The sequence below is a fragment of the Grampus griseus genome (assembly GCF_964374135.1).
Source record: "Grampus griseus genome assembly, chromosome: 5".
NCBI classification, from domain to species: Eukaryota; Metazoa; Chordata; class Mammalia; order Artiodactyla; family Delphinidae; genus Grampus; species Grampus griseus.
In genome coordinates, this window is record NC_138998.1 from 26271547 (window position 1) to 26293517 (window position 21971).

The window sequence follows — 21971 nt, forward strand, 5'->3', positions numbered from 1 at the left end:
ATCTGATTATCTGATTATGGTACAGGGGACGAAGAGCTCCTGCCTTAGATGAGACCTAGGTTCCCACTCAACTCCTTTGAGTTACACGAGTAACTCCTTTGAGTTACATGAGTTCCTCTCTGAGCCTCAGTTTCCTCATCTGTAAAATGGAGGCAATAACTCCCTGCCTTCCGAGCGGTTGGGATGATCAGTGATAATGAATATACAGTGTCTGACACAGAGTCAGCCTTCAATAAGTGAGACCTTTAAAAAGCATTAAAGTTAATTTTCATGCTTTGTCTATTAGACTACATATAAAATCCCTTAAAAAAAAATCAAGCGACAGACTATGAAAATCAAATATAAAAGGTGTTATTTCACTTCCTTTACAAAAGGATGTATGGTGGAAATATTGCATTTTGGATAAGAAATGATTCTGCTGCCTTGTTACAGCATTTTAAATGAAACCTTTCAGGAATACCTGCTTAGAACTGATGCTGAAGGAAAAATACTTCGATTTTATAGGAAGGAGCTAAAGTCATTACTTTTATGAAGCTTTATAAATGTCATTCAAACACACCATCTTCTTTTCATTTGCTATTGAAGCCTTTACTTATGCAAATCATGACAAATGTGAAGGAAAGCCAAGCTTCCCCTGGAATGCTAATATAATCACAAAGAGGGAGGAAGAATTACTTCTGAAGGAAAAATCTATATTGCAGCTCTGTGAGTCAGATGAAAATGAAGCTTCCAGAAAACCTCATTAGTTAGTGCTCTGCTCATTAAGAAATTGTGTTAAAAAGCAAAGAAGCTGGAATGAGTTTCCTTCCCTTATAGGGAGTGCAAATTCATCACATAAACACAATTTCAGGGGGATTGTTATTTCTTGATTGATGGTAAAAAACACTTAACAGCTCTCAGGCATCTTATGGTACTTTGTAATTATTAATTTTATTTATTTAGACGTTCGTTCATAGATTCATTTGTTTGGTCACGTTTTCACTCATGTATTAATTCAATAACCATTAAGAACCATTAAGCTATGTGCACAGTGCTGGTAAAGCATTGTGGCAGAAGGAAAGATGAATTAGACGTGAATTTTGTTTTCAAGGGGTTCAAAATTTAAGATGGATGACAAAATATCTACCTGAGAAAGGCTGACACACTCCTGTCTCTCCACCCCCATCCTTGGCCCTAGCATCTAAAAATGACTTAAGATACACACAAAAAAATATTAGTAACAGCACCGAGTGCGCCCTTCATGAGGAATTAAAAAAAAAATGAGAAGGCAGATCGAATTAGATTGAAGGAAAACTCCACAGTCAAAAGGACCTGCTGTCAAACATGGTAGCAACTGTGGGTGTTCCGTGCTCTGGAGAGAAGAGTATCAACAAGAATTGGTCTATGGGGCAACTGACGGACAGGGTACCTGGCTGGGGTCTAACACGAGGAGTAACCAGGCGACTTTCTCATCCCACGTCCTTCCCGTGTGAGTGTCTGACCTCCGTGGAGGGGGAGGGGATGCACATGGGTGCCAGACTCCAGAAGCAGAGCATCGGGATGGAGTAGAGAGCCCCCTCCGCCTGCCTCCAGGAGACTTGCTTCTGGTATAATGACCAAGAGCATAATCCTGCCCCACCCTACATCCTGCTTCCCTTTATCACCAGAGGTAGCAACCAATCAGATTCTCTTCTGCAAACATGTGACCAGAGCCCAAGGGCGTGAAGCTAGTCAGATTGTGTTGGTCGCACAGAGCATGGGCCAGGAACCTCCAAAACCACATGCAAGCTGCATTTAGGGGAGGAGAAACAATGGGCTAGCTGAAAATGGTGCAGATTTAGAGAGAAGCAGAGATGGAAGGAGGGGCTGTGGGCGACACAGAGGGAGGGAATAGAGAGAGAGGGATTGATTGAGAGATTGAGAATAAACTGATGGCTTTCCAGTTTTTTTGGGTATCAGATGTATGTCCTGGCTGGAAGGGGTCTCATGAGACTCCCTTCTCTCTCGGGCTTTTCAATAGCCGAAATGAATGGATTTATTCTCTTTACTTCTAAAGAATCCCTGATTAAGACTTAATCTACTCTGATTCCTAAGAACACCATCATGGCTGTACAGTAAGATAGCTCTAGGCAGTCTTGACATTTTTCTTCCCTTTCTCCTTTGAATATCAATAAAATTATACCCATGAATGTATTTCCCCTGGGGATATAAAGCAGAATCAACCTTGCATCACAAAAAAGATAGGAATAATCTTGTCCCTTCCATTATTTGGAGTCCATCCTGGCTTACTCACTGGCTATTCCTTAACTTTCAGATAAACAACAAATAAATTTTTTTAGTATTATAAGTATATCCTAAATACTGCATGAGACATACTAACACTAAAAATTTATTCACTGCATTGTATAATTATAAATTAATAATTAAATTTAGATTAATTATAATTTATATTGCTTCAATCTGATACCCTATCCTTGCTTTGATTCACCACTGACGCTAATACTTAACTCTTTTTTTATCCTTCTCACACCACAATTATTTGTTTGCTAGACCCTGAGCTCCGTGAAGGCAAGAATTACGTCTTATTTTCCTCGGAACTCTACATACTAACACAATACCTGGCACAAATGTTTTCTGAATCAAAGCGAACTGACGATTCTCATTTGCAAAGTTGGCTGAGGCCAGAGGCCCTCCCTGTGCCCTTGAGTTAATCAGTTTTCTGGGAGTAGAGAGGGAGGTCATATGGTGGGTTCCATGACCTCATGATCAATCCTAACAGAGCTGCATCCATAATGGATGAAGAACTTCCAACTGAGAAATAAAGTGCCTGGTACCTTGCAGATGTCACTCCACTGCCCAGGACCGTTATCGTTGACGGCTCTCACTTTAAACAGATACTCGGTGTTGGGGGTCAGGTTGTGCAGCTCCAGGTTCTGCTGCGTTATATCCCGAATTTGTGCACAGAGCTCTGCCTGCACATTGTTAGGAGGGGAATTAATGAGTTCGTAGAATTCCATCTCAAAAGAGTCCACGTCTTCTATTGGGCATGTCCAGTAAACCTAGGAAGAAATGAACATGTCAGTGGGTTACTAGCACACACCATTCAGCTTTCTTTCCCATGAAGATCTGTGTCGTGGAATCTCTGGGGTGAGTTTAAGCTGACTCATCCCCTCTAGCTGCTGAAGACTTTGAATTAGACCTTGTGCAACAGTCCTGAAAGGCTTCGTGATGAATCCTGACGTGAGGCTTTCAATGCGTTTCAAGAACAGAAGAATGCTCCTCTGGCTTCTGCTCCTGTCACTGTGGAGGTGAACTTGTCCTCCTGACACCACTAACCAAAGTGGCTACCATTTATTGAACACATATTATGCACCAGATTCTGTGTCAGACATTGCCTGCCTCGTTTAGTCCTCACAGTTCCCTAGGAGGGAGATTTCATTATCCCATTTTACAGTGGAGGCTCAGGAGGCTTACATTCAGCGATTCCAATGGAACCACAGACTACTAAAGTTGAACAGTGTATCTAGTTCAACTCTCTGTTTCATACACAAGGAAGTAGAGTCCCAAAGAGGTGAAGTGACTTATCCAACTCATGGAGAATATATGTTCACACTCAAAGCATAAAATGTCACCTCTTGGGAAGAGGTATATTAACAAGTGTCAATTAGCAGAGTGTGCCTGGCATATAAATATTTTATAATAATTGCATTTTTAAACAGATATTGCATGGTTTATTTAAATGTTAATAAATTTAAATGTTATTGTGTATAAAGTTAATTTATAATTACTCATAAGTATATAAATTTTAAAATTTGTATTGATTTGTATAATTAATTTATAATTTTTTTATGAATTTACACTTTTAAAACTGTACATGTACGTGACTTGTTAATAAAAATTAACTTATCTTTTCTGATTATCAAAACATACTCATTTAAAATACATACCTGGAAAATACAGAAAAATTATAAGGAAAGAAAGAAAATAAACATCTCTTTTAATCCCACAATTCAGTTAATAATTCATTATATTTCTTTCCAATTTTGGAATATACACAAGCACACAAATACATATAATTTGGATTATTATTGCTCTGATTCCTGCTTTCTTTCACTTATTACATTTTATATATGTCCCTATATCATTAAAAATTCAGCAAAGCACCATTTTAATAACTGCCCTATAAGTGATTTACTCCTTCTATAGCTGAACATTTAGGTTGTTTCTAATTTTACACTCTAATAAGTAATGATGCATTGAACACTTTGGGGCATGAATCTTCATTGAATTTTTAATCACTTCCTTGGGAACGAGTTCTAGAAATAAAGTTGAGTTTTTATGAAAAAACTCTTTAGGATTTTTAAGGTACAGAGTGACAAGTATAAGGCTAACTTAAAGAATATTTCCCATGCCAAAAGAACACTGTTAGTCAACCATCACTTGAGAGAGATGCCAACACAGATTTCGTCTCCTGCATTACTGAGTACTATGATTCCTGCGTGAATTACATCCCGTGATCCTGAAATACGGATCAATGCTATTTTTACATCAAATACCACTGTTTGGCAGTAGGTTTAGGTGTCCTATCTTGAGAGTCAATAACTTGACTGGATTTTTTCTGTGTAGGGTCCTTTCTTGAGCTCATCAAGGGACCATTTATAGGTGGCATAGGGTGACTGTTCTCCAAGCCCAAGTACAGAGCAGGTATCACCAGTCCTTCCCCTACAGAGCAAGATCCCGCCCACCTCCCAAGTGGTCTGAGTTGTGTGAGATGAGACCTAATGCCATCCCTGATATAATATCACATACACTGCAGGTTTTGCTGATCTATGATCATTTGGAAATGTAGGTTCAGCTGCTCCGTTGCGGGCATCTGTTACGTGAAGGGCAGAGATACTTTTGCTGTGTCTGACAGCCTATGGGAGGGTATGTTGTACATGTTCTACCTTGCAACATAAGGTCATTCTTGGGGTCAATTATAAATGCCAAGACATAGATTATAATGTCTCAGGAAAATAGAAAAGTAAGGCTTGGTCAGTGTCTGCCTTTCATTTTCTTGTTTTTAGACCCTTGATACTAAATTGTGGTCTGCAGACCGGCAGCAATGCCAACATCTGGAAGTTTGTTAGAAGCGTAGAATCTCAGGCCCCACTGAGACCCACTGAAGCAGAATCTGCATTTTAACAAGATCCTCAGGTGCATATTAATGTTTGAGAACCACTAGTTTAGGATTCAAGGATGCTAAAAGTCTTTGTGAGTGTTCTCGGATCATGGAGACAAAAGATGGGCTCTGCCACATGGAAGCAGGCAGTGGGTTGGCTTGGGAGATATCCCTGTAGGACCCCAAGAGGAGGCAAGATATGCTCTGATAGAATATCTTTTTTCCTCCCTGGACTTTAATAAAACATTCTAGAAACAATTCAATTTAGGTTCAGCTGGATTTGAAAGGAATGTTGAGAGATGCGCCATTTGTTCATGTTAGGCCTAGAAGGTCAAAGAACAGCCATGTCCCCTGAAGCTGGGTGATGGTAGCTGTAGAGGTCTGTGAGACATCCACACACCTCCAATGCCACCCCCCACCCCCTTCCCCAAAAAGCTGAATCTCGGGAGATAAGGATTGGAACTCCATTGGGGATTATCCTTCTAATCTTTCCAAATCATGAAGACTCTGGATAGTTTCTTTAGAAGAAGTAGCAGTTTAGAGGAATCACAGCTGATAGACAACGGAGCCTGCTTTTCTAATTCCAATTTCTGTGCTCCCTCTACTGCTACACGTTCTCCTCTGGAAAATATTACCCTCTCCAAGAAGTCTCTTCAAATTACTTTGTTTCCCAAATTGTGCTCTCTTTCAATAGAGAAGCTGCCTTTGAAGTGGAGTTGGGGCTTTCAGATGTACTTCTGGCTATGAGTTAAATACATTGTTTGGTTTAAAACAATCTTGGGCTACTTAAGATTTTGGGAACTTATCCCTTTTGAATGGACTGACCACAAAGAGTCTAGAGGGACAGATTTGAGTGACCGGACCCTGGAGGTCAAACAAGTAAGTGCAACCTTTCCTGACTACCCCACTCCATTCCATAGCCCACACCCTCCTATCTTCCCTACAGGGCCCAGAGCCTTTCTTACCTTGGCAGCTCTCGGATACACCAGAGTCTGGTAGATAAGAATTGGGCCTGGAGTCTTCAGGGAGCTATCATTGAACGAGTACCAGTTGTGGAAGCTGCTGCTGTCCTGCACAGGCTGGTTTTCTACCCCTGCACTCCAGTAAGTGTAGAGGCTGTCTGTGGGCTTGGCAGGTCCAGCGGACTGGGCTCGCCCGTAGGCCTCCAGACCCATCTCGGTCTTCTCACAGTTGGGGCCATTAAAGGACAATAGGGAGGAGCTCCGCTGGCATATCTGCTGGTTGCTGAAGCTGTGGGTGCTGCAAGTGACCTTCCTGGCAATCATCGTTTCTGAGTGCAGGGGGTAGGGTGATGGCAGGGAGTTCCCCGAGGAACACACCTTCTTGGGCCCTGCGGGGAAGAGTTCGTGGATGGCATTGGAGAGCTCAGCAAAGTCCAAGGGCATGCAGTTCAAGGAGTGGAACCGGAGCTGTGGGTCTGGCCTGTAGGTATTCTGGATGCCGTCCTCGATCTGGTCCACCAGAATCTTGGCCGACTGCAGGAACGCCACTTGGCCTGTCTCCTTCAGGGCTTCCTTGGAGTAGGCGATCAGGCCACCCATCTCGTTCACTTTCATGGTGGTGACATACACATAGTGTTCAATCTCCTTCTGCCTGGACACTTCCAGGTTCTCTATCTGCTCCATGATGGTTTTCTCTTTCTCCTGGAGAATGCTACGCAGCTTGAGGAATCCATTTCTGATCTCTTTGCGCTTTACCTCCTTGTCAGCTTTGAAGCTGTTTTTTAAAATGTTGAATTCCATGAGGTCATTATCAATTTCGTATCGGACTGCAAAACAACCAAGTGAGTTACTTCGGTTAAATTTTTCATTTCTCCAGATGTCAAAGCCAGTGGCAAACTGGAGCAAACTAACTTGGACTCCAAAGATGTGGGTGGAAAGGGAGGGAAACCACTTGTTGCTGGGCTGAAAGATGCTAGCATAGGTTTATAAAATGAATGTGGCCTCTCTCCATACACCCCTCTCTTTCTCCTTGTGTAATACTTCCCTTGGGTAGGACAGCCATCCTTCCCTGGCATACTTCTATCTAGTAATCCCTGCAGCCTTGGGTCTAAAGTTGGGAGTTCAAGGCCACCTTTGATGTTAGTTTTCACCAGACTTCACTTGTCAGCAAGTTTTACTTGAGAAGAGATGATGTCACAAAGTGATGGATTTCCCCTGTGTGAAAACTTAAGCTTTTGCAGGGGTGGGAGAAAGAACTAAATTTCTGATGACTGCTTCTAAATACTGCCTTGCCTTGTTCATCAAAACCCAGCCCTAGACAATGGTGGCAGATCAACAAAGTTCCCCTTCACTGTGTTTGCTCTTTAACATGTTCCTTTTCTCTGCTGGGGACTTTGACTCCCTTGGGTTCAGCTGGGCTCCCTCTCTTACTTACTCCCCACTTACTTTCCAGAAAGCATCTGCTGTTACACTTCAAGGAAAACCGAGTTTATCCTGCCGCCTCTCACGTGGCATTTGGATTTTAAGTTCACTCAGTCATTCAACAAACATGTGACACCTGTTCCATGTCACATGCTTTTCTAGGCTCTAGGGATACAGATATGAGTGTGAGAGGTCACTGATGTTCCAGGCACGCATAAACCCAACGATACTGCAGTGTGGAAGATGCTGGGGCAGGATGAGCATGTAGGCCACCTCTGTCTGTGAAATGGCAACTTCACAGTTGCCATTTATAGGGTCTTAGGCAATAGACAGTGGTTTATAGGGTCTTTATAGGCATTAGGCAGTGATTTCAAGACACGTCAACCTTCTGTGGCCTATGCTAGAGGTAAGGTCCTCCCCATGAAAGGCTGACTCTGCAGTGATTTGATGGGCTATAATCCTCTCCAAATTTTACTCAGCAGTGGGGGTGACCAAGTCATGTTTCTTAACATAGCCCTGGGTCCACAGTAAGTTGGATCTCTGTGGGTGGTGGCACAGAGATGTGCATTACAATAAGAGAAACCCTCGGGTTCTGGCAGACCATGAGAACAGGACCACAGCTGTCTCAGTTACCACCATGACTAGGATGTGTAGAAGTGCTAGAATGGTGTTTGTTGAGTGAAAGCCATTCTGTCCTGTTTTCTAACATCTTTGGGGTGAACGTCAGCAGTGTTGCTCTCTGGCCTGCTTTCTGAAGCCCCCATTTCCTCTGCTCACCTCCTCCCTCACACTGGCCCAGAAGGGATGGGGAGGCAATACAGATGGGGGCTGAACAGGAGACTGTCAGGATGTGATTGCAGTGGTGCTGAGAAATGCTCCCTGCCCTCTCCACGTGCAAGCCCTGCTGTGACTTAGGGCTCCTGAAATTCCACGTTATACATTAATTCCTTTGACTCTTCAATAGTTACTCACTGTTAGAAGAAATCTGAATAGGAAATTCCTTGCTTTATTAGGGATTAGTTAGGCTCCTTAGAGCTGAGTCTGGAGAGGTAGGATAAAAATGTCTTAGATGAGGGGGAAGATGCCCCTTACAAATAAGGCAGTTTTGCAAGAGCTGGTCTTAGAACAAAGTCAAAGCAAGGTCTCTTTCAGGCACTATATTTAAAACTAGGTACTATTTTTTTTTTTTTTTTTTTTGAGGTACGTGGGCCTCTCACTGTTGCGGCCTCTCCCATTGCGGAGCACAGGCTCCGGACGCGCAGGCTTAGCGGCCATGGCTCACGGGCCCAGCCGCTCCGCGGCACGTGGGATCTTCCCTGACTGGGGCACGAACCCGCGTCCCCTGCATCGGCAGGCAGACTCTCAACCACTGCACCACCAGGGAAGCCCAAAACTAGCTACTCTTTATTAAATGTTTATATAGATCCAATCCATACATTATCCTGTATCACACATATGGATCATATCTATATATTATCATACATTACATATAACTTCAGAAGAGGAAGATGTTGTTTCCATTTATAGATGAAGACACTAAGGCTCAGAGAGGTTAAGTGACTGCCCAGTGTCACACAGCAAGTAACTAGAAGGACCCAGGGCCTGTCCCTAATTCTATTTGTCTAACTCCAGAGCCTATGTTCTTAATTGCTCCAGTTGCCCTTCTCAGTGTTCTGTGACATCAGAATCACCTGGGGTACTTAAAAAGGAATCCAGCCAAGCTCAGGCCACGGGTTCCGCCTTAAGAAAACCCTCTAGGAACCAATGGGGGCTTCCATTGGCCTGGCAACGTGGCTCCTGTAGGCTTTCTTTAATATAGGGGCTTCCCTGGTGCTGTTCCCAAATTGAATAAGTGTCAATTGACAAACAATGTTTCTAGGCATGGAGCAATTGAGAAATCAAGTTATTCCTGAAATATTCATGCTGGTGAGAGGCCCTGGGGGACATATTTAGCAAAGTCTGCCCCGACCCACTTCTATGTCCAATGGGACCTTCCTGTGCAGCTCAGCGGAAAGCTGCCTCCTTGTCGATCTGTTCAGACCTGTTTGTATGGACACTGACATTTCTGACAGGGGAGAGGCTGGGTTGATCTGGAGCACGCTGGTCATTTGACTCTAGGCCACCACGTAGGGAAACAGACCACAGGTGTGGTGGTGGTTCCCATTGTTTTTCAATCTCTTTATCTTTAGATTCTGGTCACTGTTTAGCAGAATAGGTTGTCAAATGAATGTTGTGGAATTAACATGGACTTCGGAGTCAGAGAGACCGGCTCTGCCATTTACTAGGGGACTTGTGCCAGTTCCTTCTTGGAATCCCAGTTGTCTATCCTGGGGTTGGGGTGGAATATTAGTGCCTGTACTGTAGGATTATGGAGAGGATTAGACATAAGTCCTCTAAAAGGCCCCGGTAAAATAGGTCTCTGTTCAAGGAAGCTATTCCCAGGGGCAAAGAGCCTAAAAGGATCCCCGAGATCCTCATGTCTAACCTGGTGGATATACGCCCAGAAATTATTGGGCTCTTTGCCGAACCCTGTGAAATATCACTGTACTGGGTTCCATCACGAAAACCTGAGTCAGTTTCCCTTATAGAAACTATAACTATATTATATGTAGCCAACATAAAATAACCATGAGCAGGCGTGCAGAGGAAAAGTGAGCTGTTGACTACAACCTTACTGGCTATTTCTGGGTTTTCCCATTATTATGTATTTGCTATCAGTTCCTTTACTGTGCTGCTTGCAACTTCAAGGGAAATTTAAAACTGTGGTAACTCTCAGCATCGACTTAATTCTTTTCCCCTTTAAATTGGGAAGATACTGAAGAAATCCATCTTTAGGGACAAAACACCTTAGAAAGGCTCACAGAACTTCAGGATACTACAGGGTCAATCTCTTCCTTCTCCAAAGGAAGACATGAGGCCCAAGGTCATGAAAATTATAACCAAGATTATAGAATCTTTATGTACTTATTATGGGCTAGATCGTTTTTTGCATGCTTCAGTTAGAGTATCTCATTTAATCCTCACAACCACCCAATGAGGAAAGAACAAATTGTTCAGGGAAGAACAAATCTGACGTCGTATTAGATCTGTTCCTTTTGCTTTAACCTTTGTGCTTTGTTAACATGTGGTTAGTCCTGCAGGCTCTGCACCTTTTGTAAAAGAATGTTGCCTATAGCCTGAAATATACGGGATAGCCTATTCTCAAGGCTCTCATCTTTAAAAGTCCATTCACATAGAGATAAAAAGTTGCAGAACAGAGAATAACATTTGTCTTGTTGGAGGTTTGCAGGAACATCGTGACCTGACCTATGTGGACAGCTGCAAGAACAAAGGATACAGACACCAAGAAGCTTGCAGCAACCAACCTGACCTCTCCCTCACCTTGCTTTTAAAAGTGCCTTGCTGAACCCCCTCCCAGAGCTTGGGGTTTTGGGGGACAGGAGCCACCTGTCTCCTTGCCTGACCCTGCAATAAATCTTTCTCTGGTCCAAACTCCAACCTATTGTCAGTTTGTTTGGCCCCACTGTGTGCCGGGCACACGAACTTGCATTGGGTAACACCATTATCCCCATTTTATAGATGAGAAAACCAAGGCACAGGGAGGTTAAGTGGCTGGCGGTAGTTGCCAGATGTGGATTCCAGGCCACTGACTTGCAGCCTGGCTCAGTGTCTCCCAGGGCTTGGACTGCCCCACCAGGTGGAGGTAAGGCTCTCTCTAAACAGATCCTCCCAAATCACCTTCCCCATCAGTTCCTGAGCTAGGAGTGCTGGAGGGAGAAGAGGGGACCAGGACCTGCTTTGAACTTGGCGATGGCGCTGAAGAGCGCGGCAGCCCTCTCGGAGCAGGCATCGATGAGGCTGATGGTGTCGTGGTCATTGTGTAGGGCAGTCTTGCAGAAGCTGCAGAGCAACGCGTGGTCGTTCCGGCAGTACTCAATGACGCGGCTGGACGGGTGGTGGATGCAGATCTTCTCGTCCTGGTCCTCGGTGCTGGTGTCCACGAACACGTGGTCCTGCATGGCCACGTCCGAGTGGAAGGTCTTGAGGCACTCGTTGCACAGGTTGAGGCGGCAGGTGATGCAGCGCTTGTAGGCGATGCTCTGGCTGCGGCAGACCTGGCAGACGATAGGCCCGCTGGAGCGGTCGAAGCGCCACCTGAGGTAGCCATGCTGCTGCATGTAGCGCTTGGTGAGGCGTCCGCGCAGGTAGTTCTCGGGCAGCAGCATCTTGTGGCTGTAGGGCATGCAGTGCGAGCGGTTGCACACGGGGCAGATGAGGATGAAGAAGTTCTCGGTGACCTCGGCGTGCTTCTGCAGCTGCCGCAGGCACTTCTCGCACAGGCTGTGGTGGCAGGGTAGTATGAAGGAGTGCAGGCGCAGCTGGCTGCAGATGGGGCACAACAGGTGGCTGACCAGGTTGCTTTTCGCGGGCATCATCTTCACCTTATCCAGTTGCGTGTCGCTGCTCCCGATGCGCAGGGCCATCTTGGAGCTGCAACGGGAAGCAAACACGGGACCTCAGGAGGAGAGCTCCGTTTCTCCACCTCGGAAGGAACCGGGGTGTCACTGAGCTGCTTTGTGGTGTGATGGGGAGGGGCATGGCTGTGCCGGGGTGGAGTGGGGAGCGGGCGGATGGTGCCTGGGTTCTAAACCCCCCTCCACCATCCTTTAGCTGGGCGACACCAGGTAAGTTAATTAACCTCTCTCTGCCTCTCTCCTCGTTATAAAATTCGTACTCGCCTGATAGAGTTTCTTGAGAAAATTAAAATTGATTTGAATACCTGCATGGCCTTAGAGCAGTCCCTGGAACACAGTAAGTGCGATACAACTGCTTGTTAATTTTTGAGCAAGAGAAAAACAGTCCAGAGGGGCTGGCACTGTCAGCTGGGTCTTGGGGTTCTGTTGGCCCTGGATAATATCACAGAACACCCACAGCAGACAAGGCCATTCTGGGACTGTGATGGAGCAAAACAGAAACAAGACCACTTCTTCATGTTTGAACTCAGACAAAAGCAAGAACATTGTCCAAACCACAAAAATGATCAAACATCCCCTGTCCTGGTTAAGGACAGTGACTGCTGCTTTTTCACCAGTTGCAGCATCAGGCTCAACTCTGTTCTTCCCACCTTCTAGGCAAGATTTATTAAGATACCTAATAGGAGATTTACCCCTGCGTCCTCACCTAACATGCGCCTAAATCCTGTAATCACTTAGTGATGCCTTCTTACGGAGACACCTCACACTTGCTTGTGGTGTATCTCTCAGTTGTTGCACTGGGCCAGTAAATCCAGTCTCCTCTGGGCACTGACATTACTATTGTGTGTGAAATGGAACATAGAAGAAGGTGGGCAAAGTGTTCTTCACAGGACACCAGGAGGTTAGTTGCCCAGCCAAGCCCAGCCCCCGTGTGTTCTGATCACCAGACCTCAACTATGACCTAAGGGGCTAGGTGTTACGGGCGGGTTGCACATGGTGAAATGCGCTTTAGAGTTGCACTTTTGAGATAAGTTTCTTCACCTCTCTCACCCTCAGTAAATCAAAGCTCACAATACTACTTCCTTCATGAGGATTTTAAAGTCCCCATGAGATAATCCACGATAAGTGCTTAACTCCCTGGACATAGTAAGCATTCAATGAATGGCCACTATAGTGACTCCCCTCTGTTCCTAGCCAGCTCATGTCCACAGCAGGGGAAAACAGTGGTCAAGTCTATGAAAAATATGTGCTTGTACGGTGTGTGTGTGTGTGTGTGTGTGTTGAATCTTTCTCTAATATCTGAGGCTGATTTCATATATTGTAAGAACTATGGATGAAGTAAGTGCATACTTGTAAACTTTCAAGTGCATGTTCTAAGAAGCTACAATCAGGGCAAAAGCAGTTTATGAAAATAAATGAATTAGCCATGGGGATGGAGGTATAAAACATACTTATTTGGACCTAGAGTCTGTCATACAGCGTGAAGTAAGTCAGAAAGAGGAAAACAAATACTGTATGTTAACACATATATATGGGATCTAAAAAAAAACAATGGTTCTGAAGAACCTAGGGGCAGGACAGGAATAAAGACACAGATGTAGAGAATGGACTTGAGGACATGGGGAGGGGGAAGTGTAAGCTGGGACGAAGTGAGAGAGTGGCATGGACATATATACACTACCAAACGTAAAATAGATAGCTAGCGGGAAGCAGCCGCATAGCACAGGGAGATCAGCTCGTTACTTTGTGACCACCTAGAGGGGTGGGATAGGGAGGGTGGGAGGGAGACGCAAGAGGGAAGGGATGTGGGGATATATGTATATGTATAGCTGATTCACTTTGTTATACAGCAGAAACTAACACACATTGTAAAGCAATTATACTCCAATAAAGATGTTTAAAAAGAAAACACACTGATTTTGTGACTATTCCTATCCCTTCTTCTCTGTTTGTATTAGCGATGTCTAGGGGTTGCGTTTGGCATTCTGCCTGTGTTCTCTTTTGCGTTCTTGCAGTCCCTATAAGCCTCTGGATCCTTCCCCATTCCCTTGGCCAGGGACCCAGGTCTCAGAGCCCAGGCAGTCAAGGGTGATACCCGAACATGTTGGAAGGGAGTGGCACCATGGGGACAGTGCCGGTTATGGAGACGCGGGCACCTGGATAGCTCATCCCTTAGAGATCTGCATGCTGGTGTCCAAGCCTGCCAGACTCAATGTTCTCAGCTCTGCTCCTTCTCTGCTTTCTCAGCCTCTCTGCTTTCTCCTGCTCCAGCTTTGGAGGGGTCATCTGGAGGGGGGAGGGCAGATGTATACATGAGAGCTGGGTGGATTTCTCTAGTTTCATAAGGTGGGGCTATGAGAATCAGTGTGTAATATAAAGGGAGACAGCACGAGAAATCAGAAAGAAGGAGGGAGAGAGGAGGGTGCTGGGGAAAGAGAAAGACAGAACAGGGAGAAGAGACAGGTGTTAATGGCCCAGGGAGTTGGGGTGAAGGTGAAAAAGGAAGTGAGAAAAAGAGATGAGTAAAGGCAAAGGGGGATGAATGAGATCAGACTGAGGCAGGATGAGGAAAATGCTGAGAAGGAAGCAGTGACGAGGAACAGGGGAGGCGGTGGGCCAGACACCAGGAGAGAGGCCAGGTGGAAGATAAGCCTCAGCGGACCCAGCACCAACCCCCTGACACTTGCAATAGCATCTCTGATCATCGTCAGAAAGCCTCAGGCTTGGACTTGGGCATTCAGTGGTCATGATTCCACGCCACAACCATCACCAAGCCCAGCAGCCTTGTCTTTTTGTTGAGATAACTGGCCTCTGCTCCTCTGTACCGTGGCAGCCTCCTCGCAAATTTAGGCCTGTTCCCCTTGTACTTGGGTTCCCATATATCACCTGGCAAGTCTCCTGGCTTCCCTTCTTTTTCCCTCCAGGCCATTCTGCACTTTAGCGCCACCTGGGGGCAGGAGAGTTTTTTAAAAATTCTGATGCCCAGGACATACCTGAAGCCAATGAAATCAGAATGTCTGGGGGTGGGGGCCAGGCATCAGTAGTTTTTAAAGATCCCCAGGTGATTCTAATGCAAAACAAGGTTTGGGAGCTACTGGTCTAAGCATCTCCAAAACACCAGTGTCATCCTTCCCCTGTTGAAATGGGCTTGGTGACTCTTCATTGCTGATGTGCAGGAAATGGGGCAGTTGAGAGGAGAGAGGGGTGTGAGAGTTACTTTCTGCACCTTAGAACTTCTGCACTTGAATCCAGAACCCCTGGGTTCTCTGTTCGTGCAAACACCATGCGAGGTCCATGAACTGAGAGTAATTTTTATTAACCAGCTACAAAGGGCTGAACTGTGAGAGAGATCATATCCTTCCCCTGAATTCACGGAGCGTTTGCTCACAAAATTGTTTTTCCAGCCTCGAAAGGCTTCCAACCTGCCTCTCATCTTTCCGCCTCTCCAAGTGCTGTCATCTTAGAATGCTGAGTTTTGGTCTTTCCCCTCTAAGAAGTCTGCCTCTGCTCTTCCAGATGCCCCTCATGTGTGACATGAAGAGACCGCCTTGGTCAGGGCAGGAAGAGGCTATGCAGTGCCTGACACAGAGGGTTAATGCCCTAAGTGAGAAATTGCGACCCTCAGTGCCATGACTTCTGGGTAGGAACAAAGAGAAGGCTGGCAGGAGCTCATGGCCACCTGGGGTACTTACACAAGCCATAGGGGTCGAAAGCGGCCTGTGGAAGTTACTCTTTTCCAATGAGTGTTGCAGATATCAAGGGTTCAGAGGAGGAAGGGCAATTTATATTTTTATATCACATAACAGATTTCAAAGCAATATTAAGCCCCTGAATCATCGCAGGTACCATACTGTCTATTTTGCAGGACAGCATTTTAATTTAAGCATACAGACTCTAGGTTCAAATTCTGACTGCATCTTACTAGTTGTGTGATCTTGGGCCACTCAACCTCTCAAATGCTCAGTTTCTTCACTGGTGTGATGGGCATGAGGTAGGGGTTACCTGGGGTCACGCACGTGGTTCCCGGCAAGTTGCTTACACACTAAGTATTAGCTATTAGTATTTTGTAGAGGTGAGAATGGTGGGGTTCAGGAGAGCTCAGCACTCACTCACACAGCTGAGGGAGCTTGGGTTTGGAACTCAGGTCTATACTGATTAGTGACTGTTTAGGACACGTACACTTAATTGCTACAAAGTGTAGTTTTTTTTTTTTCTTGCAGTTGAGGTAAATTTTATTGCTACATTTTGAAACACAAAAAATATTTAAAATAATAGCACCATTGAATATATGTTTTTACTGTTACATCAAGTGCAAAACAGACTTTATAGTATTTTTAGCTCTTTTTTTCTTCTAGTTTTATTGAGATGTAATTGACATATAGCACTGTATAAGTTTAAGGTGTACAACATAATGATTTGATTTACAAATACCACACAGTGATTATCACAGTAAGTTTAATGAACATCTATCAACTCGTACAGATACAAAATTAAAGAAATAGAAAAAAATTAAAAATTAAAAAAATTTTTCTTGGGCTAAGAACTCAGGATTTATTCTCTTAACTTTCATATGTAACTGACAGCAGCGTTCATTATATATATCCTGTGGTACATCACATCCCTAGTAACCTATCTATCATAACTGGAAGTCTGTGCCTTTTGGCTGCCTCATCCAATGCCCCACCCCTACCCCCTGTCTCTGGTAATCACACATCTGATCTTCTCCTATGAGTTTTTTTGTTTTTGAAGAGTAATTGACCTACAACACTATGTTAGTTCCCGTTACACAACGTGTAGTGAGTTGCTATTTCTATACATTTCAAAAAGAATATCGCGATGTCTAGTTACCAACTCTCACCATACAATGACTGTGTGATATATTTGCACCAAGACATATTGTAACGAGAGTTAATTGCTCCCAAGTTCCTGGCCTCCCTTTTTCAGATAAAGAGGTGGAATTGGGGCGGGGCTGCTGACCTGCCCTGTCCCCACAGCTGGCAGGGGCCCCCCGCCCCCAGTTTTCCTGAGCCCCGGCGGCCCGCGTCGGTTGCGCGGCACTTACAAGGTACGGATGCTGGGTAGGTGCCTCCTGCGGAACGTGATGGCGGCATAGCGGCAGCAGCGGCTCTCATAGTACTGGCACTTGCGGTTGCTGCTGGTTGTACAGCAACACTTACAGTCGGGGTCATTGGCCCAGGAGCAGCAGCAGAAGTGGCAGTTAGGGCTCTCGGAGAAGGTGCAGTGGCAGCATTGGCAGTCGCGCTCATCCTTGTAAGGACAGGGAAAGCAGGTGCAGTTCCGCTCCGAGGTGAAGAGGAACTTGAAGCACAGACAGGAGCATAAGCGGGGACACCTCTGCCATGTGAAACATGGAGCGCAAAGACACGTGGCAGTCTCCATGGCGCCTACACGATTGCCACCCGCTCCCTGGAGCTCTTGGTGCCTCCTCTACCAGGATCCTGCTGTCCGTTCTCCCGTGGAGGGGTCCTTCCTCCCCTGGATGAGGCAGTCAGCTTGGAGGTTTCAAGAGGTTGGCTGTTGTGAGGCCTTCACAGGCGGTGTCCCTGCTAGGAATCTCACGGGCTGGCATTTACATAGATCAGTTCCAGGCCATTTGCTTATGTCACAATCCCTGTCTCCCCACCATATCTCACCACACAGGATAAGAGGGAGGGTGGGATCTGGGGGGTAGTGGCAGGTGGGCTGACAGATACTCCCTGTTTCCAGAGGACCAGCTCCAGAGGAGTGTCAATGAAGAGAGCATCCTGTCCTGTATCACACTTTGGGTTATTGGCTGGATTTCCGAAGCTATTTCTCTTTGCTTGGTCCTTTTCCTGCAACTTGGGCAAGTTGACTTCAGGGTATGTCTTCATGGGCTGAAAGCCTGGGTATGATGCATTGGAAAATACAGACTGACATGATATTCCTCTCCTTGGGCTTTTTTTTGTATTGATAGAACCTTTATTTGATGAACAAAGTGCAGTGTTTACAAACAATAATACCACATATAAAGGGAATCACCATTTGGAGAAAGAATTAAAGGAAAAACAGATATAGGTTCTTTAAAGCACTTCTGTCAGTAGTGATTGAGTTTATCAGTTGCTGCATAGTCACTGCTGATTTTTATGAGGCTTCAGGCGTTAGTCACTGTGAATATTTCTTGGCATTTTTTGCAGCCTCATGGGGTTAGACTGAGACTCAAGCTCTGTTTCCTACGCCCCTGCACTCTTCCCCAGTTCTATCTCACTGTATCCCTTTTATTAAGAGGCTGGAACTCTACATGAGACTCTTTATCTCTTCTTTTAGTATATGCTCAGCATCTCTAGAAATGACCTTCTATTTTAGGAGAGAATTTTGCTTTCCACTTTATGCAGCTTGCAAAGATCGAAAGAGCAGAAATTTCATTATCATACCATATATATAATATGAACACTGTCTTATTTTTTCCAGAAAGAAGCAGAGGTGGGAGCTGAATTTGGCTGTAGGAATTTATTGCATAATATATTCTCTCTTCCTATGATTATCAACTTTATAATAAGAAAGAACATTCACTGAGTGCTAACTGTTCCAGCCACACTTTGATTTTAGATTCCTACAGATGAGAATTTTGGATCATAGGCTATATACTTTATTTATGTATTTATTTATAATTACTAAATTGCTTACTTAAATGAATGTGACAGTTCATACTGACAGCAGTGGTGTATGAGAGACACTTTTTCCACACATGCTTTCTCAAACAGAGTTTTATCAATATTCCTATCTGTTCTCTAGACACAGAGGTTTGAGTTTCACTCCTGAATTTATTTTCATCATTGGTCTGTGCAAGACTTCCTCTTTTTAAAAGAAAAATAAAATTTTTATTAAGATATAATTCACTATTTAAAAAAATTATTTATTTTAATTAATTAATTTTTAAAATTTTGGCTGTGTTGGGTCTTTGTTGCTGCGCGAGAGCTTTTCTCTAGTTGCAGCGAGCGGGGGTACTCTTCGTTGCGGTGCGCAGGCTTCTCATTGCGGTGGCTTCTCTTGTTGCAGAGCTTGTGGGCTTGTGGGCTTCAGTAGCTGTGGCTCTCGGGCTCTAGAGCACAGGCTCAGTAGCTGTGGCACACGGGCTTAGCTGCTCTGCGGTATGTGGGATCTTCCTGCACCAGGGCTCGAACCCGTGTCCCCTGCATTGGCAGGTGGATTCTTAACCACTGCACCACCAGGGAAGTCCCATAATTCATTGACTATTAAACCCACTGTTTTAAAGTGAACAGTTCAATGGTTTTTAATATATTATATAATATATTATATTATTAATATATTATATATATTATATTTTAATATAATATATTATATATAAAATATATTGTGAATATATTTTAATATATTCACAATTCACAAGATTGTGTAACTATCACCAAGATTTATTTCCAGAACATTTTCATCACCCCAAAAAGACACACTGTACTCATTAGCTATCATTCTCTATACAGAGACTGTGCCCCATCCCCACAGTCTCTGGCAGATATTAATCTATTTTCTGTGTCTATAGATTTGTCTATTCTGGACATTTCATATAAATGGAATCATATAATATGTGGTCGTTTGAATCTGGTTTCTTTCATTTAACTTAATGTTTTCAAGGTTCACGCATGTATCGATATTTCCCTTTTTTATGACTGAATAATACCTTTATAATAATACATTTGGATTGTTTCCACTTTTTGGCCAATATGAATAATGTTACTGTGAACATTTGTGTACAAGTTTTTGTATGAACATGTGTTTTCATTTCTCTTGAGTGTATACCTAGCAGTGGAATTGCTGGGTTATATGGTAACTCTATGTTTAACTTTTTGAGGAAATTCCAAACTGTTTCCAAAACAGCTGCACCATCTTACATTTTTACATTCCCACCAACAATATTATGAGGGTTACAATTCCTCTACATCCTTACCAAAACTTGTTATCATTTTTTAAAAATAATAATTATTATAGCCATCATGGTGGGTATGAAGTGGAATCTCATTGTGGTTTAGACTTGAATTTCCCTGATGACTAATGATGTTGAGAACATTTTGATGTGCTTATTGGCCATTTGTATATCTTCTTTGGAGAAATGTCTACTCAAATCCTTTGTCCATTTTATTTTATTTATTTTTTTAATTAATTAATTAATTAATTTTTGGCTGCATTGGGTCTTCGTTGCTGCACATGGGCTTTCTCTAGTTGCGGTGAGTGGGCTCTAGTTCGTTGCAGTGCGTGGGCTTCTCATTGCAGTGGCTTCTCTTGTTGTGGAGCATGGGCTCTAGGCACATGGGCTTCAGTAGTTGTGGCTCGTGGGCTCTAGGGCACAGGCTCCATAGTTGTGGTGCATGGGCTTATTTGCTCCGCGGCACGTGGGATCTTCCCTGACCAGGGCTCGAACCTGTGTCCCCTGCACAGGCAGGCAGATTCTTAACCACTTTGCCACGAGGGAAGTCCCCCTTTGCCCATTTCAAAATTGAGTTGTCTTTTTTATTGTTGAGTTGTAACAGAGTTCTTTGAATAATATAGATACTACACCATTACCAGATATATGATTTGTAAATATTTTTTTCCATTCTGTTTTTAGTCTTTTCACTTTTTTTCACAGTGTCCTTTTTAAAAATTGTTTTCCTTTTTTGCGGTACGCAGGCCTCTCACTGTCGTGGCCTCTTCCGTTGCAGAGCACAGGCTCTGGACGCGCAGGCTTGGTGGCCATAGCTCACAGGCCCAGCTGCTCCACGGCATGTGGGATCCTCCCAGACCGGGGCACGAACCCACGTCCCCTGCATTGGCAGGTGGACTCCCAACCACCGCACCACCAGGGAAGCCAAAAAAAATTTTTATTGGAGTATAGTTGATTTACAATATTGTGTTAGTTTCAGGTGTACAGCAAGTTCATAGTGTCCTTTGAAGGACAAAAGCTTTAATTTTGATGAAGTCTAATTTATCTATATTTTTGTTGTTATTGCTTGCTCTTTTGGTGTCATTTACGAAACCTTTGCCTAATGCAAGATCATGAAGATTTATACCTATGTTCTCTCTTAACACTTTATAGTTTGAGCTATTACACTTAGATCTTTGATCCATTTTGAATTAATTTTTAAATTTGATTTGAGAAAATCCATTGACCACAGATGTACAGTTTACTATTGGACTCTATTCTATTCCTTTGATCTATATGTCTATCCTTATGTTGACCACACTGTTTTGACATTGCAGCTTTGTAGTAGGTTTTAAAATTGGGAAATGTGAGCTCTCCACATTCTTTTTTCTTGTAAAGATTATCTTGGATCTTCTGAACCTCATGTATTTCAGTATAAATTTTAGGATCAGCTTTTCTATTTTTTCACAAGAGGCCATTAGAATCTTGACAGGGATTGCATTTAATCTTTAGATGACTCTGGGGAGTACTGCCATCGTAACAATATTAAGTTTTCCAATCCTTGAACACAGGATGCTCTTCCATTTATTTAGGTCTTTTAAGATTTCTGTCAACAATGTTTTTTAGTTTTCAGTGTACAAATCTGGCACTTATATGGTTAAGTTTATTCCTAAGTATCTTTTTTGGATACTACTGTAAATGAAATTGTTTCTTAATTTTATTTTTGTACCGTTCATTGTTAGTGCATAGAAATATAACTGATTTTTCTATATTGGTCTTGTATCCCGCAATGTTGATGAATTCATTATTAGCTCTAATCTTTAAAAACATTTTTTTAATTTTTTTAAACTTCATGCCATCTGTGAATAGAGATACTTTTAAATGATGTTTTTGAATATGACACCAAAAGCATAGGCAACAAAAGCACAAATAGATGAGTGGGACTACATCAAACTAAAAACTTCTGCACAGCAAAGGGAATAATCAATAGCATGAAGAGGCAACCTATGAAATGGGAGAAAATATTTGCAAACCATATATTTGATAAGGGGTTAATTTCTAAAATATATGAAGAA

The 21971-nt window shown here is 43.6% G+C and overlaps 1 protein-coding gene across 1 annotated transcript in view; it reads right to left on the bottom strand.

Annotated features, from left to right (window-relative positions):
* The window catches only part of TRIM42 (tripartite motif containing 42), a gene marked incomplete at both ends in the record, with an annotated part of 29373 nt that extends 11974 nt beyond the window's left edge, over positions 1–17399 (bottom strand). The window contains 4 exons of the mRNA XM_082655053.1: positions 2814–3038; positions 6106–6929; positions 11318–12015; positions 17062–17399. Of these exons, the coding sequence (XP_082511179.1) occupies positions 2814–3038; positions 6106–6929; positions 11318–12015; positions 17062–17399 (2085 nt within the window). The remainder of the gene's footprint in view (positions 1–2813; positions 3039–6105; positions 6930–11317; positions 12016–17061) is intronic.
* Positions 17400–21971: the final 4572 nt, after the last annotated feature.